The sequence below is a fragment of the Oncorhynchus mykiss genome, chromosome 9 (genome assembly GCF_057628025.1).
Source record: "Oncorhynchus mykiss isolate SJ-2025 chromosome 9, ASM5762802v1, whole genome shotgun sequence".
NCBI lineage: Eukaryota > Metazoa > Chordata > Actinopteri > Salmoniformes > Salmonidae > Oncorhynchus > Oncorhynchus mykiss.
In genome coordinates, this window is record NC_143030.1 from 27,955,310 (window position 1) to 27,978,481 (window position 23,172).

The following is a 23,172-nucleotide window of genomic DNA, read 5'->3' on the forward strand; positions in this document are numbered from 1 at the left end:
ACTCAGTATAGTCTGTGCAGGCTATGTCTTGTGTCTCTGTCTGTCCATGTCTGTCGAGGAAAGCTCCATTATGTTGTGTTGTTCCAGTATGCTCTGTGTGCGTGTGTATACTTCCCTCATCACATTTATAACAATGTTGAGCACACACTATGTCCAGGTCTTCTGTCTGGCAGCACTACAAACACCAGCTCAGCCGCCCTGCGGATCAACGGTGGGCCAGGGCCACAGTGTACGCTTCTTTAGGGAACATGGGCAGGGTTAGGGTTTGAGTGTGTGTGTGTGTGTGTCTATGAGTGAGAGAGCAGGCATCTGTGCCAACGCTGCTGGGAGGCTGGCATGGCCACCGGTGTATGGGTAGTGTGGGATAATTCAGTGAGATTGTGAACCGACCTTTAGAGTGTGTGTGTGCCCACGTGTGCATCTGTGTGCGTTCTGTCTGGCCTTTACCTAACAACTCCTCACTATATCATTCCTGGCAATGTTCCCCTTATAAACACTTTCGTTCTTTCTCTCTCTCACACACACACAAACACAAACACTAGTCGCACTTGATAAGTTCGTCCCAGCTGTATTGCTCCAGCAGAACATCGTCAGTGTGTGCAGCCATGGAAGAGGTCAGGTGGGGCATGAGACGCCACACCTGGAACTGTTGACCTGGACACACCTGGAAAGGGGGCACGGAATGCAACATTACACCCTTGTCACCCAGCTGTCCCCCACTCTGCACTTCTCCTGCATCTGGAATAACAGGGGTCTCCAGCTAGAAGAGGCAGAGGCAGAGAGAGGAATGCACAAGAAAAAAGAGAAGTATCACATCATTTTTCTAGATATCTTCACAGTTGTATATTCAAATCTTTCACTTTGTTACTCGTTACTTTGGATGGTAAAAATGGAAACTTAGACAGGGGTGCCAGAAGGTCTCAGGAATCACACATTCTAACCTGAGCAGTGAGAGGGATACGTGTATGTCACATTATACAAACAGAGCCACACGGAGAACAGTTTCAGCAAAACACTATGATTAAAGTGGAAACTTAGGGAGCCAGAAGGAGCTGAGGAAGAGCAGCAGAGCCATGGAGGCCAGCAGCAGGTAGCGTTGCAGTTGCCCATAGAGCCCCATCTTGTCTACACACACACACACGCTATGTCAGTAGACCACCCTTCACATAACCTACCGGTAGTTAACCTCACCCCCAGGTTAATTGCTACCAGGACAGATCCGGCTGGTGAGCAAATCTAACCTGTAGTAAACGGCTATCACCTACTCTATTTTTCTACCTATAGCTAATTTCTCCCCCTCTCTTTCTCCCTCTGCTGTCTCTCTGTAATTTCTCATTCTTCCTGTACTCTCTCTACCTCTTACATTCTTTCTTAGTACTGTTTTCCTTTCCCTCCCTTTCTAAATGTAACACAGTAAACATACACTTCCTATTTAAGCCACACCCCCTGGGACACTCTGTACTTGACCTGTAACCTTTGGCTTTTATCTCAACCACTGTTATATCACCCCTGTCAGCTAACACACACGAGCAGGTAAGTTATGATGTCCCCGTATCTCATGATGTCTCTGGACTCTGGCTATGGGTTGGATCTTATCAGGGATGTGACACCCACACACACCCACAATACTCAGACAAACAAGTGTGTTATGATACATTTTATAATTTATTTTTCAAGAGTGAGGCATGCCTCAGCTCAACACATTGCTCTCCATGTCTTACATGAAGAGCTAAAGTGTGTCCGTCTGTCGGTTAGTTTGCATTGTGTTTATTGTTGGCACATGGCAGTATAGATAGTGTTTGATCATGTATCATATTCAGGCCACCGTACTACTGGTTTTCATTAATATCAATAACATTGACACTATACAGCAGCTGGTTTCCTCAGAGGCACTTTAACTTAGTCTAACGCTATGTCCCATTGGACAGCTTGGGACCCGCTTGTCTTCTTCCATTGGCCGTGGAGTCTGAGCGGAGTGTCTGGTTGGTTGCTCCTGAGGCAGGAGCAGAGCTAGGAGTCTGGTGCACAGAGAGGGAGAGAGAACGAGGGGGGGGGGGGGGGGGAGTGGGGGGTGGGGTGGGGGGGGGGGGGGGGGGGTCAGGAGGAGTTTATATTTACCATAAGTTCTCACATCATCCCCCAATACTTTCTGTCCTCACCCCTGCCTGAGAAGACAGTGGTGAGACACACACACACCTTACCGTTACACCCCTGCCCCGTCCACAGAAGACAGTGGTGAGTCCTTTAGAGATGGAGACCTGCTTCATAGGACGGGACTGAGACCGACGCAGCTCTGTCAGCAGCTCAGGACTGGAAAGAGACAGGCGAGTGGCGCGGCCTGCACACACACATACACATATTATTGTACACCACTACACACAGCAATTCTTGACTGGAGAGAGACACACACATTAGTACTGTATTAATATACTACTACTAGGTATGCACGATATATCCGTGAACATATCGTAATCGGACGATATTAGCTAAAAATGCCAACATCGGTATCTATCAGCCCGATATCAGCCCGATGTCTAGTTTAACAACGACGTTAAAAACCAACGTCAAAGCTACAGTGCATACCTATATAAAGACGGCACGTAAAATGTTGCGCTACGAGCGCAACACAGCATTCCTAACCTAGCCCACAATGTCTGCTGTCAAGAAGTCGAGCAGTTATTTGAAAGAGTAAGAACATTTTAGCAAGACAACTCAAAGACAAAATCCATTAAAGCCAAGATAATGGAATTCATTGCCCTTGACAATCAACCGTTATCTGTTGGAAGTGATGTTGGCTGACTGGTCAAGTCCGGAGTTACACAATAATAACGTCACTGCTATTAGCTTCACGACATACATACTATGTTACGCCGTTTGGGTCTTTGCGTGTCAAAAAAGATACAGTAGCACTGTCAAAGCTGCACACAAAAAAATATGAGTGATACGAGTTTAGTTTGCTACAACTACTGCTACAATGCCGCTGCTACAACTACTGCTATGCTGCTGCTACATCTACTGCTACGCTGATGCTACTACTACTACTGCTACTACTGCTAAGCTGCTGCTCCTACTACTACTACTACTACTACTGCTCTGCTACTACTACGCTGCTACTACTACTGCTACTACTGCTAAGCTGCTGCTCCTACTACTACTACTACTACTGCTCTGCTACTACTACGCTGCTACTACTACTGCTACTACTGCTAAGCTGCTGCTACTACTACTACTACGCTGCTACTACTACTGCTACTACTACTACGCTGCTGCTACTACTACTACTACTGCTACTACTGCTAAGCTGCTGCTCCTACTACTACTACTACTACTGCTCTGCTGCTGCTACTACTACGCTGCTACTACTACTACTACTACTACTGCTACAATGCCACAACTATTGCTACAATGCCACTGCTACATCTACTGCTACTACTACTGCTACGCTGCTCATATTACAACTACTGCTACGCTGCTGCTACTACTACGCTGCTGCTACTACTACTGCTACTACTACTACGCTGCTGCGCTACTGCTACTGCTGCTACTACTACTACTACTACTACTACTACTACTACTACTACTACTACTACTACTACTACTACTACTATGCTGCAACTACTACTACGCCGCTGCTGCTACATCAACAATGCCGCTGTTGCAACTACTACAATGCCGCTGCTGCAACACTGCCGCTGTTGCTACTACTACAACAATGCCGCTACTACTACAACAATGCCGCTACTACTACAACAATGCCGCTACTACTACTACTACTACTACTACTACTACTACTACTACTACTACTACTACTACTACTACTACTACTACTACTACAACAACGCCGCTACTACTACTACTACTACTACAACAATGCCGCTACTACTACTACTACTACTACTACTACTACTACTACTATGCTGCTGCTGCTACAACTACTGCTACAATGGTGCTACAATGCAGCTGCTACAACTACTGCTAAAATGCCGCTGCTGCTACTACAACAACGTCACTGCTGCTGCTACTACAACAACAACTTTGTTGCTACAACTACTACAACAATAATGCTGCTGTATAGTAATACAATGCCGCTGCTGCTGCTACTACAACAACACCGCTGCTGCTGCTACTGCTACAATGCCGTTGCTGCTACCAACTACTGCAACAATGCCGCTGCTACAACTACTGCTACAATGCCGCTGCTACAACTACAGCTACAATGCTGCTGTTGCTACAACTACTGCTACAATGCCGCTGCTACAACTACTGCTACAATGCTGCTGTTGCTACAACTACTGCTACAATGCTGCTGTTGCTACAACTACTGCTACAATGCTGCTGTTGCTACAACTACTGCTACAATGCTGCTGTTGCTACAACTACTGCTACAATGCCGCTGCTACAACTACTGCTACAATGCTGCTGTTGCTACAACTACAATGCCAATGCTGCTACTACAACAATGCCGCTGCTGCTACAACTACTGCTACAATGCCACTGCTACAACTATTGCTACAATGCCGCTGCTGCTACAACTACTGCTACAATGCCACTACTACTGCAATGCCGCTGCTGCTACAATGCCGCTGCTGCTACAACTACAATGCCGCTGCTACAACTACTGCAACAATGCTGCTGCTGCTACAACTATTGCTACAATACCACAACTATTGCTACAATGCCGCTGCTGCTACTACAACAATGCCGCTGCTGCTACAACTACTGCTACAATGCGGCTGTTACAACTACTACTACAATGCCGCTGCTACAACTACTACTACAATGCCGCTGCTACAACTACTGCAACAATGCTGCTGCTGCTACAACTATTGCTACAATGCCACAACTATTGCTACAATGCCGCTGCTGCTACTACAACAATGCCGCTGCTGCTACAACTACTGCTAAAATGCCGCTGTTACAACTATTGCTACAATGCCGCTGCTGCTACAACTACTGCTACAATGCTACTACTACTGCAATGCCGCTGCTGCTACAATGCCGCTGCTGCTACAACTACAATGCCGCTGCTACAACTACTGCAACAATGCTGCTGCTGCTACAACTATTGCTACAATACCACAACTATTGCTACAATGCCGCTGCTGCTACTACAACAATGCCGCTGCTGCTACAACTACTGCTACAATGCCGCTGTTACAACTACTACTACGATGCCGCTGCTGCTACAACAATGCCGTTGCTGCTACCAACTACTGCAACAATGCCGCTGCTACAACTACTGCTACAATGCTGCTGTTGCTACAACTACAATGCCAATGCTGCTACTACAACAATGCCGCTGCTGCTACAACTACTGCTACAATGCCACTGCTACAACTATTGCTACAATGCCGCTGCTGCTACAACTACTGCTACAATGCCACTACTACTGCAATGCCGCTGCTGCTACAATGCCGCTGCTGCTACAACTACAATGCCGCTGCTACAACTACTGCAACAATGCTGCTGCTGCTACAACTATTGCTACAATACCACAACTATTGCTACAATGCCGCTGCTGCTACTACAACAATGCCGCTGCTGCTACAACTACTGCTACAATGCGGCTGTTACAACTACTACTACAATGCCGCTGCTACAACTACTACTACAATGCCGCTGCTACAACTACTGCAACAATGCTGCTGCTGCTACAACTATTGCTACAATGCCACAACTATTGCTACAATGCCGCTGCTGCTACTACAACAATGCCGCTGCTGCTACAACTACTGCTACAATGCCGCTGTTACAACTATTGCTACAATGCCGCTGCTGCTACAACTACTGCTACAATGCTACTACTACTGCAATGCCGCTGCTGCTACAATGCCGCTGCTGCTACAACTACAATGCCGCTGCTACAACTACTGCAACAATGCTGCTGCTGCTACAACTATTGCTACAATACCACAACTATTGCTACAATGCCGCTGCTGCTACTACAACAATGCCGCTGCTGCTACAATTACTGCTACAATGCCGCTGTTACAACTACTACTACAATGCCGCTGCTACAACTACTACTACAATGCCGCTGCTACAACTACTACTACGATGCCGCTGTTACAACTACTACTACAATGCCGCTGTTACAACTACTACTACAATGCCGCTGCTACAACTACTACTACGATGCCGCTGCTACAACTACTACTACGATGCCGCTGTTACAACTACTACTACAATGCCGCTGTTACAACTACTACTACAATGCCGCTGTTACAACTACTACTACAATGCCGCTGTTACAACTACTACTACAATGCCGCTGCTACTACTACTACTACTACGATGCCGCTGCTACAACTACTACTACAATGCCGCTGTTACAACTACTACTACAATGCCGCTGTTACAACTACTACTACAATGCCGCTGCTACAACTACTACTACAATGCCGCTGCTACAACTACTACTACGATGCCGCTGTTACAACTACTACTACGATGCCGCTGTTACAACTACTACTACAATGCCGCTGTTACAACTACTACTACAATGCCGCTGCTACAACTACTACTACAATGCCGCTGTTACAACTACTACTACAATGCCGCTGCTACTACTACTACTACGATGCCGCTGCTACAACTACTACTACGATGCCGCTGCTGCTACAACAATGCCGCTGCTGCTACAACAACTGCTACAATGTCGCTGCTACAACTACTGCTACAATGCCGCTGCTAATGCTACAACTACTGCTACAATGCTGCTGCTACAACTACTGCTACACTGCTACTACTACTGCTACGCCGCTGCTGCTACAACTACTGCTACAATGCTGCTACTACAACTACTGCTACTACTACTGCAATGCCACTGCTGCTACAACTACTGCTACAATGCCGCTGCTACTACAACTACTGCTACAATGCCGCTGCTGCTACAACTACTGCTACAATGCCGCTGCTGCTGCTACAACGCCGCTGCTGCTGCTACAACTACTGCTACACTGCTACTACTACTGCTACTGCAATGCCGCTACAACTACTGCTACAATGCTGCTACTACAATGCTGCTGCTACAACTACTGCTACACTACTGCTACTACTACTGCTACTGCAATGCCGCTGCTGCTACAACTACTGTTACAATGTTGCTACTACAATGCTGCTGCTACAACTACTGATACACTGCTATTACTACTGCAATGCCGCTGCTGCTACAACTACAATGCCGCTGCTACAACTACTGCAACAATGCTGCTGCTGCTACAACTATTGCTACAATGCCACTGCTACAACTATTGCTACAATGCCGCTGCTGCTGCTACAATGCCGCTGCTACAACTACTGCTACAATGCCGCTGCTGCTGATACAACTACTGCTACAATGCCGCTGTTGCTACAACTACTACTACAATGCCGCTGCTGCTACTACAACAATGCCGCTGCTGCTACAACTACTGCTACAATGCCGCTGTAACAACTACTACTACAATGCCGCTGCTACAACTACTACTACAATGCCGCTACTACTACAACAACGATGCCGCTGCTGCTACAACAACGATGCCGCTGCTGCTACAACAACAACGCCGCTGCTGCTACAACAACAATGCCGCTGCTGCTACAACAACAATGCCGCTGCTGCTGCTACAACTACTGCTACAATGCTGCTGCTACAATGCTGCTGCTACAACTACTGCTAATACTACTGCTACTGCAATGCCGCTACAACTACTGCTACAATGCTGCTACTACAACTACTGCTACACTGCTACTACTACTGCTGCTACTGCAATGCCGCTGCTGCTACAACTACTGCTACAATGCCGCTGTTACAACTACTACTACAATGCCGCTGTTACAACTACTACTACAATGCCGCTGCTACAACTACTACTACAATGCCGCTGCTACAACTACTACTACGATGCCGCTGTTACAACTACTACTACGATGCCGCTGTTACAACTACTACTACAATGCCGCTGTTACAACTACTACTACAATGCCGCTGCTACAACTACTACTACAATGCCGCTGTTACAACTACTACTACAATGCCGCTGCTACTACTACTACTACGCCGCTGCTACAACTACTACTACGATGCCGCTGCTGCTACAACAATGCCGCTGCTGCTACAACAACTGCTACAATGTCGCTGCTACAACTACTGCTACAATGCCGCTGCTAATGCTACAACTACTGCTACAATGCTGCTGCTACAACTACTGCTACACTGCTACTACTACTGCTACGCCGCTGCTGCTACAACTACTGCTACAATGCTGCTACTACAACTACTGCAATGCCACTGCTGCTACAACTACTGCTACAATGCCGCTGCTACTACAACTACTGCTACAATGCCGCTGCTGCTACAACTACTGCTACAATGCCGCTGCTGCTGCTACAACTACTGCTACAATGCCGCTGCTGCTGCTACAACTACTGCTACACTGCTACTACTACTGCTACTGCAATGCCGCTACAACTACTGCTACAATGCTGCTACTACAATGCTGCTGCTACAACTACTGCTACACTACTGCTACTACTACTGCTACTGCAATGCCGCTGCTGCTACAACTACTGTTACAATGTTGCTACTACAATGCTGCTGCTACAACTACTGATACACTGCTATTACTACTGCAATGCCGCTGCTGCTACAACTACAATGCCGCTGCTACAACTACTGCAACAATGCTGCTGCTGCTACAACTATTGCTACAATGCCACTGCTACAACTATTGCTACAATGCCGCTGCTGCTGCTACAATGCCGCTGCTACAACTACTGCTACAATGCCGCTGCTGCTGATACAACTACTGCTACAATGCCGCTGTTGCTACAACTACTACTACAATGCCGCTGCTGCTACTACAACAATGCCGCTGCTGCTACAACTACTGCTACAATGCCGCTGTAACAACTACTACTACAATGCCGCTGCTACAACTACTACTACAATGCCGCTACTACTACAACAACGATGCCGCTGCTGCTACAACAACGATGCCGCTGCTGCTACAACAACAATGCCGCTGCTGCTACAACAACAATGCCGCTGCTGCTACAACAACAATGCCGCTGCTGCTGCTACAACTACTGCTACAATGCTGCTGCTACAATGCTGCTGCTACAACTACTGCTAATACTACTGCTACTGCAATGCCGCTACAACTACTGCTACAATGCTGCTACTACAACTACTGCTACACTGCTACTACTACTGCTGCTACTGCAATGCCGCTGCTGCTACAACTACTGCTACAATGCCGCTGCTGCTACCACTACTACAATGCCGCTGCTGCTACTACAAAAATAGCCGCTGCTGCTACAACAACTGCTACAATGCCGCTGCTACAACTACTGCTACAATGCCGCTGCTGATGCTACAACTACTGCTACAATGCTGCTGCTACAACTACTGCTACACTGCTGCTACTACTGCTACTGCAATGCCGCTACAACTACAATGCTGCTGCTACAACTACTGCTACACTACTGCAATGCTGCTGCTGCTACTACAAAAATAGCCGCTGCTGCTACAACAACTGCTACAATGCTGCTGCTACAACTACTGCTACACTGCTACTACTACTGCTACTGCAATGCCGCTGCTGCTACTACAACAATGCCGCTGCTGCTACTACAACAATGCCGCTGCAGCTACTACAACAATGCCGCTGCTGCTACAACTACTGCTACAATGCCGCTGCTGCTTCTACAACTACTGCTACAATGCTGCTGCTACAACTACTGCTACACTGCTACTACTACTGCTACTGCAATGCCGCTACAACTACTGCTACAATGCTGCTACTACAATGCTGCTGCTACAACTACTGCTACACTACTGCTACTACTACTGCTACTGCAATGCCGCTGCTGCTACAACTACTGCTACAATGCTGCTACTACAATGCTGCTGCTACAACTACTGCTACACTGCTACTACTACTGCTACTGCAATGCCGCTGCTGCAACAATGCCGCTGCTGCTACAACTACAATGCTGCTGCTACAACTACTGCAACAATGCTGCTGCTGCTACAACTATTGCTACAATGCCGCTGAAGCTGCTGCTACAACTACTGCTACAATGCCGCTGCTACAACTACTGCTACAATGCCGCTGCTGCTGATACAACTACTGCTACAATGCCGCTGCTGTTGATACAACTACTGCTACAATGCCGCTGCTACAACTACTGCTACAATGCCGCTGTTGCTACAACTACTACTACAATGCCGCTGCTGCTACTACAACAATGCCGCTGCTGCTACAACTACTGCTACAATGCTACTACTACTGCTACTGCAATGCCGCTGCTGCTACAATGCCGCTGCTGCTACAACTACAATGCCGCTGCTACAACTACTGCTACAATGCTACTACTACTGCTACTGCAATGCCGCTGCTGCTACAACTACAATGCCGCTGCTACAACTACTGCTACAATGCTACTGCTACTGCAATGCCGCTGCTGCTACAACTACAATGCCGCTGCTGCTACAATGCCGCTGCTGCTACAACTACAATGCCGCTGCTACAACTACTGCAACAATGCTGCTGCTGCTGCTACAACTACAATGCCGCTGCTACAACTACTGCTACAATGCCGCTGCTGCTGATACAACTACTGCTACAATGCCACTGTTGCTACAACTACTACTACAATGCCGCTGCTACCACTACTACAATGCCGCTGTTGCTACAACTACTACTACAATGCCGCTGCTGCTACTACAAAAATAGCCGCTGCTGCTACAACAACTGCTACAATGCCGCTGCTACAACTACTGCTACAATGCCGCTGTTGCTACAACTACTACTACAATGCCGCTGCTGCTACTACAAAAATAGCCGCTGCTGCTACAACAACTGCTACAATGCCGCTGCTACAACTACTGCTACAATGCCGCTGCTGATGCTACAACTACTGCTACAATGCTGCTGCTACAACTACTGCTACACTGCTGCTACTACTGCTACTGCAATGCCGCTACAACTACAATGCTGCTGCTACAACTACTGCTACACTACTGCAATGCTGCTGCTGCTACTACAAAAATAGCCGCTGCTGCTACAACAACTGCTACAATGCCGCTGCTACAACTACTGCTACAATGCTGCTGCTACAACTACTGCTACAATGCTGCTGCTACAACTACTGTTACACTGCTACTACTACTGCTACTGCAATGCCGCTGCTGCTACAACTACTGCTACAATGTCGCTGCTGCTACCACTACTACAATGCCGCTGCTGCTACTACAACGATGCCGCTGCTGCTACTACAACAATGCCGCTGCAGCTACTACAACAATGCCGCTGCTGCTACAACTACTGCTACAATGCCGCTGCTACAACTACTGCTACAATGCCGCTGCTGCTGCTACAACTACTGCTACAATGCTGCTGCTACAACTACTGCTACACTGCTACTACTACTGCTACTGCAATGCCGCTACAACTACTGCTACAATGCTGCTACTACAATGCTGCTGCTACAACTACTGCTACACTACTGCTACTACTACTGCTACTGCAATGCCGCTGCTGCTACAACTACTGCTACAATGCTGCTACTACAATGCTGCTGCTACAACTACTGCTACACTGCTACTACTACTGCTACTGCAATGCCGCTGCTGCAACAATGCCGCTGCTGCTACAACTACAATGCTGCTGCTACAACTACTGCAACAATGCTGCTGCTGCTACAACTATTGCTACAATGCCGCTGAAGCTGCTGCTACAACTACTGCTACAATGCCGCTGCTACAACTACTGCTACAATGCCGCTGCTGCTGATACAACTACTGCTACAATGCCGCTGCTGTTGATACAACTACTGCTACAATGCCGCTGCTACAACTACTGCTACAATGCCGCTGTTGCTACAACTACTACTACAATGCCGCTGCTGCTACTACAACAATGCCGCTGTTGCTACAACTACTGCTACAATGCCGCTGCTGCTACCACTACTACAATGCCGCTGCTGCTACTACAAAAATAGCCGCTGCTGCTACAACAACTGCTACAATGCCGCTGCTACAACTACTGCTACAATGCCGCTGCTGATGCTACAACTACTGCTACAATGCTGCTGCTACAACTACTGCTACACTGCTGCTACTACTGCTACTGCAATGCCGCTACTACAATGCTGCTGCTACAACTACTGCTACACTACTGCAATGCTGCTGCTGCTACTACAAAAATAGCCGCTGCTGCTACAACAACTGCTACAATGCTGCTGCTACAACTACTGCTACACTGCTACTACTACTGCTACTGCAATGCCGCTGCTGCTACTACAACAATGCCGCTGCTGCTACTACAACAATGCCGCTGCAGCTACTACAACAATGCCGCTGCTGCTACAACTACTGCTACAATGCCGCTGCTGCTTCTACAACTACTGCTACAATGCTGCTGCTACAACTACTGCTACACTGCTACTACTACTGCTACTGCAATGCCGCTACAACTACTGCTACAATGCTGCTACTACAATGCTGCTGCTACAACTACTGCTACAGTACTGCTACTACTACTGCTACTGCAATGCCGCTGCTGCTACAACTACTGCTACAATGCTGCTACTACAATGCTGCTGCTACAACTACTGCTACACTGCTACTACTACTGCTACTGCAATGCCGCTGCTGCAACAATGCCGCTGCTGCTACAACTACAATGCTGCTGCTACAACTACTGCAACAATGCTGCTGCTGCTACAACTATTGCTACAATGCCGCTGAAGCTGCTGCTACAACTACTGCTACAATGCCGCTGCTACAACTACTGCTACAATGCCGCTGCTGCTGATACACCTACTGCTACAATGCCGCTGCTGTTGATACAACTACTGCTACAATGCCGCTGCTACAACTACTGCTACAATGCCGCTGTTGCTACAACTACTACTACATTGCCGCTGCTGCTACTACAACAATGCCGCTGCTGCTACAACTACTGCTACAATGCTACTACTACTGCTACTGCAATGCCGCTGCTGCTACAATGCCGCTGCTGCTACAACTACAATGCCGCTGCTACAACTACTGCTACAATGCTACTACTACTGCTACTGCAATGCCGCTGCTGCTACAACTACAATGCCGCTGCTACAACTACTGCTACAATGCTACTGCTACTGCAATGCCGCTGCTGCTACAACTACAATGCCGCTGCTGCTACAATGCCGCTGCTGCTACAACTACAATGCCGCTGCTACAACTACTGCAACAATGCTGCTGCTGCTGCTACAACTACAATGCCGCTGCTACAACTACTGCTACAATGCCGCTGCTGCTGATACAACTACTGCTACAATGCCACTGTTGCTACAACTACTACTACAATGCCGCTGCTACCACTACTACAATGCCGCTGTTGCTACAACTACTACTACAATGCCGCTGCTGCTACTACAAAAATAGCCGCTGCTGCTACAACAACTGCTACAATGCCGCTGCTACAACTACTGCTACAATGCCGCTGTTGCTACAACTACTACTACAATGCCGCTGCTGCTACTACAAAAATAGCCGCTGCTGCTACAACAACTGCTACAATGCCGCTGCTACAACTACTGCTACAATGCCGCTGCTGATGCTACAACTACTGCTACAATGCTGCTGCTACAACTACTGCTACACTGCTGCTACTACTGCTACTGCAATGCCGCTACAACTACAATGCTGCTGCTACAACTACTGCTACACTACTGCAATGCTGCTGCTGCTACTACAAAAATAGCCGCTGCTGCTACAACAACTGCTACAATGCCGCTGCTACAACTACTGCTACAATGCTGCTGCTACAACTACTGCTACAATGCTGCTGCTACAACTACTGTTACACTGCTACTACTACTGCTACTGCAATGCCGCTGCTGCTACAACTACTGCTACAATGTCGCTGCTGCTACCACTACTACAATGCCGCTGCTGCTACTACAACGATGCCGCTGCTGCTACTACAACAATGCCGCTGCAGCTACTACAACAATGCCGCTGCTGCTACAACTACTGCTACAATGCCGCTGCTACAACTACTGCTACAATGCCGCTGCTGCTGCTACAACTACTGCTACAATGCTGCTGCTACAACTACTGCTACACTGCTACTACTACTGCTACTGCAATGCCGCTACAACTACTGCTACAATGCTGCTACTACAATGCTGCTGCTACAACTACTGCTACACTACTGCTACTACTACTGCTACTGCAATGCCGCTGCTGCTACAACTACTGCTACAATGCTGCTACTACAATGCTGCTGCTACAACTACTGCTACACTGCTACTACTACTGCTACTGCAATGCCGCTGCTGCAACAATGCCGCTGCTGCTACAACTACAATGCTGCTGCTACAACTACTGCAACAATGCTGCTGCTGCTACAACTATTGCTACAATGCCGCTGAAGCTGCTGCTACAACTACTGCTACAATGCCGCTGCTACAACTACTGCTACAATGCCGCTGCTGCTGATACAACTACTGCTACAATGCCGCTGCTGTTGATACAACTACTGCTACAATGCCGCTGCTACAACTACTGCTACAATGCCGCTGTTGCTACAACTACTACTACAATGCCGCTGCTGCTACTACAACAATGCCGCTGCTGCTACAACTACTGCTACAATGCCGCTGCTGCTGATACAACTACTGCTACAATGCCGCTGCTGCTGATACAACTACTGCTACAATGCCGCTGCTACAACTACTGCTACAATGCCGCTGTTGCTACAACTACTACTACAATGCCGCTGCTGCTACTACAACAATGCCGCTGCTGCTACTACTACTGCTACTGCAATGCCGCTGCTGCTACAATGCCGTTGCTGCTACAACTACAATGCCGCTGCTACAACTACTGCAACAATGCTGCTGCTGCTGCTGCTGCTACAACTACAATGCCGCTGCTACAACTACTGCTACAATGCCGCTGCTGCTGATACAACTACTGCTACAATGCCGCTGTTGCTACAACTACTACTACAATGCCGCTGCTGCTACTACAACAATGCCGCTGCTGCTACTACAACAATGCCGCTGCTGCTACAACTACTGCGACAATGCCGCTGTTACAACTACTACTACAATGCCGCTGCTACAACTACTACTACAATGCCGCTGCTACTACTACTACGATGCCGCTGCTGCTACTACTACGATGCCGCTGCTGCTACTACTACTACGATGTCGCTGCTGCTACAACAACAATGCCGCTGCTGCTACAACAACTGCTACAATGCCGCTGCTACAACTACTGCTACAATGCCACTGCTGCTGCTACAACTACTGCTACAATGCTGCTGCTACAATGCTGCTGCTACAACTACTGATACAGCTACTGCAATGCGGCTACAACTACTGCTACAATGCTGCTACTACAACTACTGCTACACTGCTACTACTACTGCTACTGCAATGCCGCTGCTGCTACAACTACTGCTACAATGCCGCTGCTGCTACGACTACTTCAATGCCGCTGCTGCTACTACAACAATGCCGCTGCTGCTACAACTACTGCTACAATGCTGCTGCTACAACTACTGCTATGCTGTCGCTACTACTACTACTACTACTACTACTACGCTGCTGCTGCTTCTACAACAACTACTACGCTGCTGCTACTACTACTACTACTGCTATTCTGCTGTTACTACTACTACTACAACAACAACAACGCCGCTGCTACTACTACAACAATGCCGCTGCTGCTACTACAACAACGCCACTGCTGCTGCTACTACTACTGCTACTACAACAACACCGCTGCTGTTACTACAACAACAACGCCACTGCTGCTGCTACAACAACAACGTCACTGCTGCTGCTACAACAACAACAACGCCGCTGCTGCTACTACCACTACTACAACAACGCTGCTGCTCCTACTACTACAACGCTGCTGCTGATACTACTACTACAACAACAACGCCACTGCTGCTACGACAATGCCGCTGCTGCTGCTGCTACTACTACTACTACAACAACACTGCTGCTGCTGCTACTACTACCACTACAACAATGCTGCTACATCTACTGCTACGCTCCTGCTACTACTACTGCTACACTGCTGCGACTAATATTACTGCTACGCTGCTGCTACTACTAATACTGCTACTACTGCTATGCTTCTGCTACTACTACTACTGCTCTGCTGCTGCTACTCCTACTACTACTACTACTACTACTACTACGCTGCTGCTGCTACTACTACAATGCCGCTGCTACAACTATTGCTACAATGCAACTACTACATCTACTGCTACTACTACTGCTACCCTGCTGCTCCTACAACTACTGCTACGCTGCTGCTACTACTACTACTACTACTCTGTTGCTACTACTACTACGCTGCTGCTACTACTACTACTATGCTGCTGCTACTAAAACTACTATGCTGCTACTACTACTACGCTGCTACTACTACTACTACTGATATGCTGCCGCTACTACAACTACTACTACTACTACTATTCTGCTGTTACTACTACTACAACGTCGCTGCTGCTACTACAACGATGCCGCTGCTGCTACTACAACAACGCCACTGCTGCTGCTACTACTGCTACTACAACAACGCCACTGCTGCTGCTACTACTACTACAACAACAACGCCACTGCTGGCGCTACAACGTCGCTGCTGCTGCTACAACAACACCCCTGCTGCTACTACTACAACAACAACGCCGCTGCTGCTACTACCACTACTACAACAACGCTGCTGCTCCTACTACTACTATAACGCTGCTGCTGATACTACTACAACAACAACGCCACTGCTGCTACTACGACAACGCCACTGCTGCTGCTACTACTACAATAACAACAACACTGCTGCTGCTGCTACTACTACCACTACAACAATGCCGCTGCTGCTGCTACTACAACAACAACAACGCCGCTGCTGCTGCTACTACCACGCCACTGCTGCTGCTACTACAACAACAACAACGCCACTGCTGCTGCTACTACAACAACGCCGCTGCTGCTGCTACTACAACGCCGCTGCTGCTACTACTACCACTACAACAACGCCACTGCTGCTGCTACTACAACAACAACAACGCCGCTGCTGCTGCTACTACTACTACAACGCCGCTGCTGCTACTACTACCACTACAACAACGCCACTGCTGCTGCTACAGTGCCTTGCGAAAGTATTCGGCCCCCTTGAACTTTGCGACCTTTTGCCACATTTCAGGCTTCAAACATAAAGATACAAAACTGTATTTTTTTGTGAAGAATCAACAACAAGTGGGACACAATCATGAAGTGGAACAACATTTATTGGATATTTCAAACTTTTTTAACAAATCAAAAACTGAAAAATTGGGCGTGCAAAATGATTCAGCCCCCTTAAGTTAATACTTTGTAGCGCCACCTTTTGCTGCGATTACAGCTGTAAGTCGCTTGGGGTATGTCTCTATCAGTTTTGCACATCGAGAGACTGAAATTTTTTCCCATTCCTCCTTGCAAAACAGCTCGAGCTCAGTGAGGTTGGATGGAGAGCATTTGTGAACAGCAGTTTTCAGTTCTTTCCACAGATTCTCGATTGGATTCAGGTCTGGACTTTGACTTGGCCATTCTAACACCTGGATATGTTTATTTTTGAACCATTCCATTGTAGATTTTGCTTTATGTTTTGGATCATTGTCTTGTTGGAAGACAAATCTCCGTCCCAGTCTCAGGTCTTTTGCAGACTCCATCAGGTTTTCTTCCAGAATGGTCCTGTATTTGGCTCCATCCATCTTCCCATCAATTTTAACCATCTTCCCTGTCCCTGCTGAAGAAAAGCAGGCCCAAACCATGATGCTGCCACCACCATGTTTGACAGGGTGGTTGGTGTGTTCAGCTGTGTTGCTTTTACGCCAAACATAACGTTTTGCATTGTTGCCAAAAAGTTCAATTTTGGTTTCATCTGACCAGAGCACCTTCTTCCACATGTTTGGTGTGTCTCCCAGGTGGCTTGTGGCAAACTTTGAACGACACTTTTTATGGATATCTTTAAGAAATGGCTTTCTTCTTGCCACTCTTCCATAAAGGCCAGATTTGTGCAATATACGACTGATTGTTGTCCTATGGACAGAGTCTCACACCTCAGCTGTAGATCTCTGCAGTTCATCCAGAGTGATCATGGGCCTCTTGGCTGCATCTCTGATCAGTCTTCTCCTTGTATGAGCTGAAAGTTTAGAGGGACGGCCAGGTCTTGGTAGATTTGCAGTGGTCTGATACTCCTTCCATTTCAATATTATCGCTTGCACAGTGCTCCTTGGTATGTTTAAAGCTTGGGAAATCTTTTTGTATCCAAATCCGGCTTTAAACTTCTTCACAACAGTATCTCGGACCTGCCTGGTGTGTTCCTTGTTCTTCATGATGCTCTCTGCGCTTTTAACGGACCTCTGAGACTATCACAATGCAGGTGCATTTATACGGAGACTTGATTACACACAGGTGGATTGTATTTATCATCATTAGTCATTTAGGTCAACATTGGATCATTCAGAGATCCTCACTGAACTTCTGGAGAGAGTTTGCTGCACTGAAAGTAAAGGGGCTGAATAATTTTGCACGCCCAATTTTTCAGTTTTTGATTTGTTAAAAAAGTTTGAAATATCCAATAAATGTCGTTCCACTTCATGATTGTGTCCCACTTGTTGTTGATTCTTCACAAAAAATACATATATATATCTTTATGTTTGAAGCCTGAAATGTGGCAAAAGGTCGCAAAGTTCAAGGGGGCCGAATACTTTCGCAAGGCACTGTACTACTACTACTACAACAACAACAACAACGCCGCTGCTACTACAATGCCGCTGCTGCTATTACAACACCGCTGCTGCTACTACTACCACCACCACAACGCCGCTGCTGCTACTAATACCATACCACTACAACCCCGCTCCTACTACTACAACAACAACGCCGCTGCTACTACAATGCCGCTGCTGCTATTACAACACCGCTGCTGCTACTACTACCACCACCACAACGCCGCTGCTGCTACTAATACCATACCACTACAACCCCGCTCCTACTACTACTACAACAACGCCGCTGCTGCTACTAATACTACAACAACGCCGCTGCTGCTACTACTACTACAACAACGCCGCTGCTGCTGCTACTACTACTACAACAACGTCGCTGCTGCTACTACAACGCTGCTGCTGCTACTACTACTACAACAGCGTCGCTGCTGCTACTACAACGCTGCTGCTGCTACTACTACTACAACAACGTCGCTGCTGCTACTACTACAACAACGTCGCTGCTGCTACTACAACGCTGCTGCTGCTACTACTACTACAACAGCGTCGCTGCTGCTACTACAACGCTGCTGCTGCTACTACTACTACAACAACGTCGCTGCTGCTACTACTACAACAACGCCGCTGCTGCTACTACTACAACGCCGCTGCTGCTACTACTAATACTACTACTACTACTACGCTGCTGCTGCTACTACTACAATGCCGCTGCTACAACTATTGCTACAATGCAACTACTACATCTACTGCTACTACTACTGCTACCCTGCTGCTCCTACAACTACTGCTACGCTGCTGCTACTACTACTATGCTGCTGCTGCTACTACTACTACAACTACTACTGCTACTACTACGCTGCTGCTACTACTACTACTACTGCTATGCTGCTGCTACTACTACTATGCTGCTACTACTACTACTACTATGCTGCCGCTACTACTACTACTGCTATTCTGATGTTACTACTACTACTACAACGTCGCTGCTACTACTACAACAATGCCGCTGCTGCTACTACAACAACGCCACTGCTGCTGCTACTACTACTGCTACTACAACAACACCACTGCTGCTGCTACAACAACGTCGCTGCTGCTGCTACAACAACGTCGCTGCTGCTGCTACTACTACAACAACAACAACGCCGCCGCTGCTGCTACTACCACTACTACAACAACGCTGCTGCTCCTACTACTACAACGCTGCTGCTGATACTACTACTACAACAACGGCACTTTTGCTGCTACAACAACGCCGCCGCTGCTGCTACTACCACTACTACAACAACGCTGCTGATACTACTACTACAACGCTGCTGCTGATACTTCTACTACTACAACAACGGCACTTTTGCTGCTACAACAACGCTGCTGCTGCTGCTACTACTACTGCAACAACGCCGCTGCTGCTACTACAACAACGCTGCCACTGCTACTGCTACAACAACGCCGCCACCACCACTTACTACTGCAACTACAACAATGCTACTACCACATTAGCTATACTCAGTAGCTGAGAACTGGAGAAGGACTAGCAACACATTACTCAGACTATACTATTAGTATTACACTGTACACTCACCCTCTGTAGTGGGCGTGGTGGGGGAGAGGGGCTGTGGTGGAGAGCTAAAGGGAGAGGTGGGGGAGAGAGGCTGAGGTGGGGAGGTAAGGGGGGAAGTGGTGGTGGAGGTAAAGGGTGAAACCAGGGGGGAGCTGGGGGAGGTGAGGACATCGTCGGTGTCGCAGGAGACAGTTCTGAGACCACGGCTAGCTCTCCTCAGAAACTCCGCCTGGAGCTGGGGACTGGACAGACAGAGGGGTGGAGGAGGGGAGGAAAGAGGGGGAGGAAGGGAGGAGCGGGGAGCCACAGAGGTGGAGGTGGGGGGAGAGGGCTGGAGGGGAAGGATTTGGGATCTAGCCGAGTCGTTGTCAGGGGAGGCAGCTCTGGGAGCTCTCCTCAGAAACTCAGCCTGGAGCTGGGGATTGGACAGAGAAAGGGGGGGAGGAGGGGAGGAGACAGGGGGAGGAGGGGAAGAGGGCTGGAGGGGAAGGGCTTGGGGTCGAGCTGAGTCCTGGGGTGAAGGTGAAGTCGATGTCATTGGAATGATGAGGACTTCGCCGACTGGATACTGAAGAACAAGAAAGAGAAAGAGAGAGAGAGAGAGAGAGGGATAGATAGATGAGAAGGAGAGAGAGGCAGGTTGGGGTAAGAGCAGATGTTCTGCAATGGATGCTGTTTCATTGTGCATCACAATCAAATATTCCGATATCTTACCTCCCTCCTCTTCATGGCAGCAGCGGTATCAGTGGGAATCTAGCCTATAACCCTACACAGAGAAACACACACACACAAAACATATTCACACAATATGTGCAGTGTGCACACACCTCTTACCCAATAGGAGCCCTGTGCTCCTCGGGGAACACAGAGCTTGGCCAATCACAGTATTGTCTATTGCCACCGTTGAAGGGGATTTTCAGCGTCAAATAAATAAACAAAAATCGAAAAAACAAGCATATCATGCTTCTTATCTCTGAGCTCGGTGAAAAATGCATTATGTGGCTATACCTGGCTGAAATAAAAGCCTGCGGTAGCCTATAGTTTATTGTGCGTATTGATCAACGAGCCTTTGATCCTAGGATCAGAATGATGAATCTGCCCGCGGTCTCTGCCATCCCCTCATAGTGGTTTGAGTATAGTGATCTGATCCTAGATGTGTGTTAAAAGGACGACCAATAGGCTACATCCATTCATTACATCCTACTCACCTGGAGCGCTTCAGCGATCGGCTCGCGCTTGACAGCTCGAGGCGCCCCCGTTCCGCTGCTAGTTTCGCTTGCCAGCTGCCTGTTACAGAATTTCCGTACACACTCCCTCACTGGGCAAAGTCTGCGGTGCGAACAGGTGACCGATTTTTGTACCGAGCCTAGTCATCCGCCATTCACACAACACACGATGCCCGCGCAGCTTTCACTCGTTGACACTCCCAAGTGCTGTCAATAGGATACAAACACACCAAAGCACTAAACACACACACTCTGGCACTCCGAAGTCCGGTCTGTGCCAAATTCAGGGCTACACTTCATGCTCGCCTCCATCCGCGCACATTAATAATTTACGTCCTTTTCAGCTCGAGGTTCAGGGGTTGTTGCCCTTGGTTACCACTTGACCCCCCTTCACCATATAAGTTATATAACCTATTCAGTACATGCAATAAATTAACATATAGTCAGTCATATACTCAACCACTGCTAGACTTTAGTCAGTTGTGTGTGCGCAATGGTTTCAGAAAATACCCCTGGAAGTTAATAAGCTTACAACCTGTTGTTCCCTCTAGGAACATTCCTTCTAACAGGTCACAGTTCATAAACAAACATCTGTATACAAACCTAGACCAGGGTTCACCCACCAGTCACACGCACAGGCTCAGTGAAGACACACAGCCACGCAAACACAAAATATAAAATACAGGAGACTAAGCTAAAACATAAAGGACAGCAGACACAGAGTCATATCAAAACATGTTGAATTAATCATCACAGCAGGACAGACAGACAAAGATAGACATATGCATGGGACCAAGTGCCCTCCTTACTACTCCCCATATGACACAAACCCACCCCTCTCCTTCCTGCCCCCCTTCAGATCCTACTCCACTAACATCACACTGCAGAGTGCTGTGCCACTGTGTGCATGCTCTAACATTCTAGTAGCTTTCCCCATCGTTCTCTGGTAGCCTTCGATCCATATCATCCTTAGGGAGACATTGTAGCAACGTTCGGGTACACTAGTAGTTCTCCGTAGTGCCGATCCTGTATTGTTGTAACATTCTAGAAAGCTACAGGTGGAGGTGTTTACCATCAACATTCTGTGAACATGACCAAATATGGTCAGATTAGCCGCTGCAGACAGGTATTTAGGCTCCTCCCTCTCAGACACATTCTGCCAATCACAACACAGCAAGGACAGGTTATAGGGTTAGACTCCGCAAAGATGGGGAGAATCTCATTTGGTTTTGCACAACTCCTGCGTAGTCTCTCGCCTCCTTTTGAAAAAGGTCCAAGGTAACCGAGGAGATACCTCGAGGAGAGGGAACGTGGATGAAAATGCGCTTGCCACCGCAAGGATACTTTTGAGGTGTTGTCACGCCCTGACCATAGAGAGCTGTTTATTCTCTGTTGGTTGGGACGTGATAGTTACTAGGGTGGGTCATCTAGGTGATTAATGGTTTATGTTGGCCTGGTATGGTTCCCAATCAGAGACAGCTGTTTATCGTTGTCTCTGACTGGGGATCATATTTAGGCAGCCATTTCCTCATGGTGGTTTGGGATCTTGTCTAGTTAGTTCCCTGTGTGCACACCAGTAGTGGCACGGTTCGTTTGGTGAGTTTCTATTAATTAAAAT

At 47.8% G+C, this 23,172-nt stretch overlaps 1 protein-coding gene across 1 annotated transcript; it reads right to left on the minus strand.

The window, feature by feature from the left end:
• Positions 1-1,646: 1,646 nt before the first annotated feature.
• LOC110532976 (uncharacterized) lies at positions 1,647-22,118 on the minus strand. Its single transcript, XM_036987650.2, has 5 exons — positions 21,537-22,118; positions 21,043-21,094; positions 20,350-20,896; positions 2,202-2,338; positions 1,647-2,018 (listed from the first exon to the last, which is right to left on the minus strand). The coding sequence occupies exons 2-5, from the start codon at positions 21,055-21,057 to the stop codon at positions 1,911-1,913; spliced, it is 807 nt and encodes a 268-aa protein (XP_036843545.2). The 5' UTR covers positions 21,058-21,094; positions 21,537-22,118; the 3' UTR covers positions 1,647-1,910.
• Positions 22,119-23,172: the final 1,054 nt, after the last annotated feature.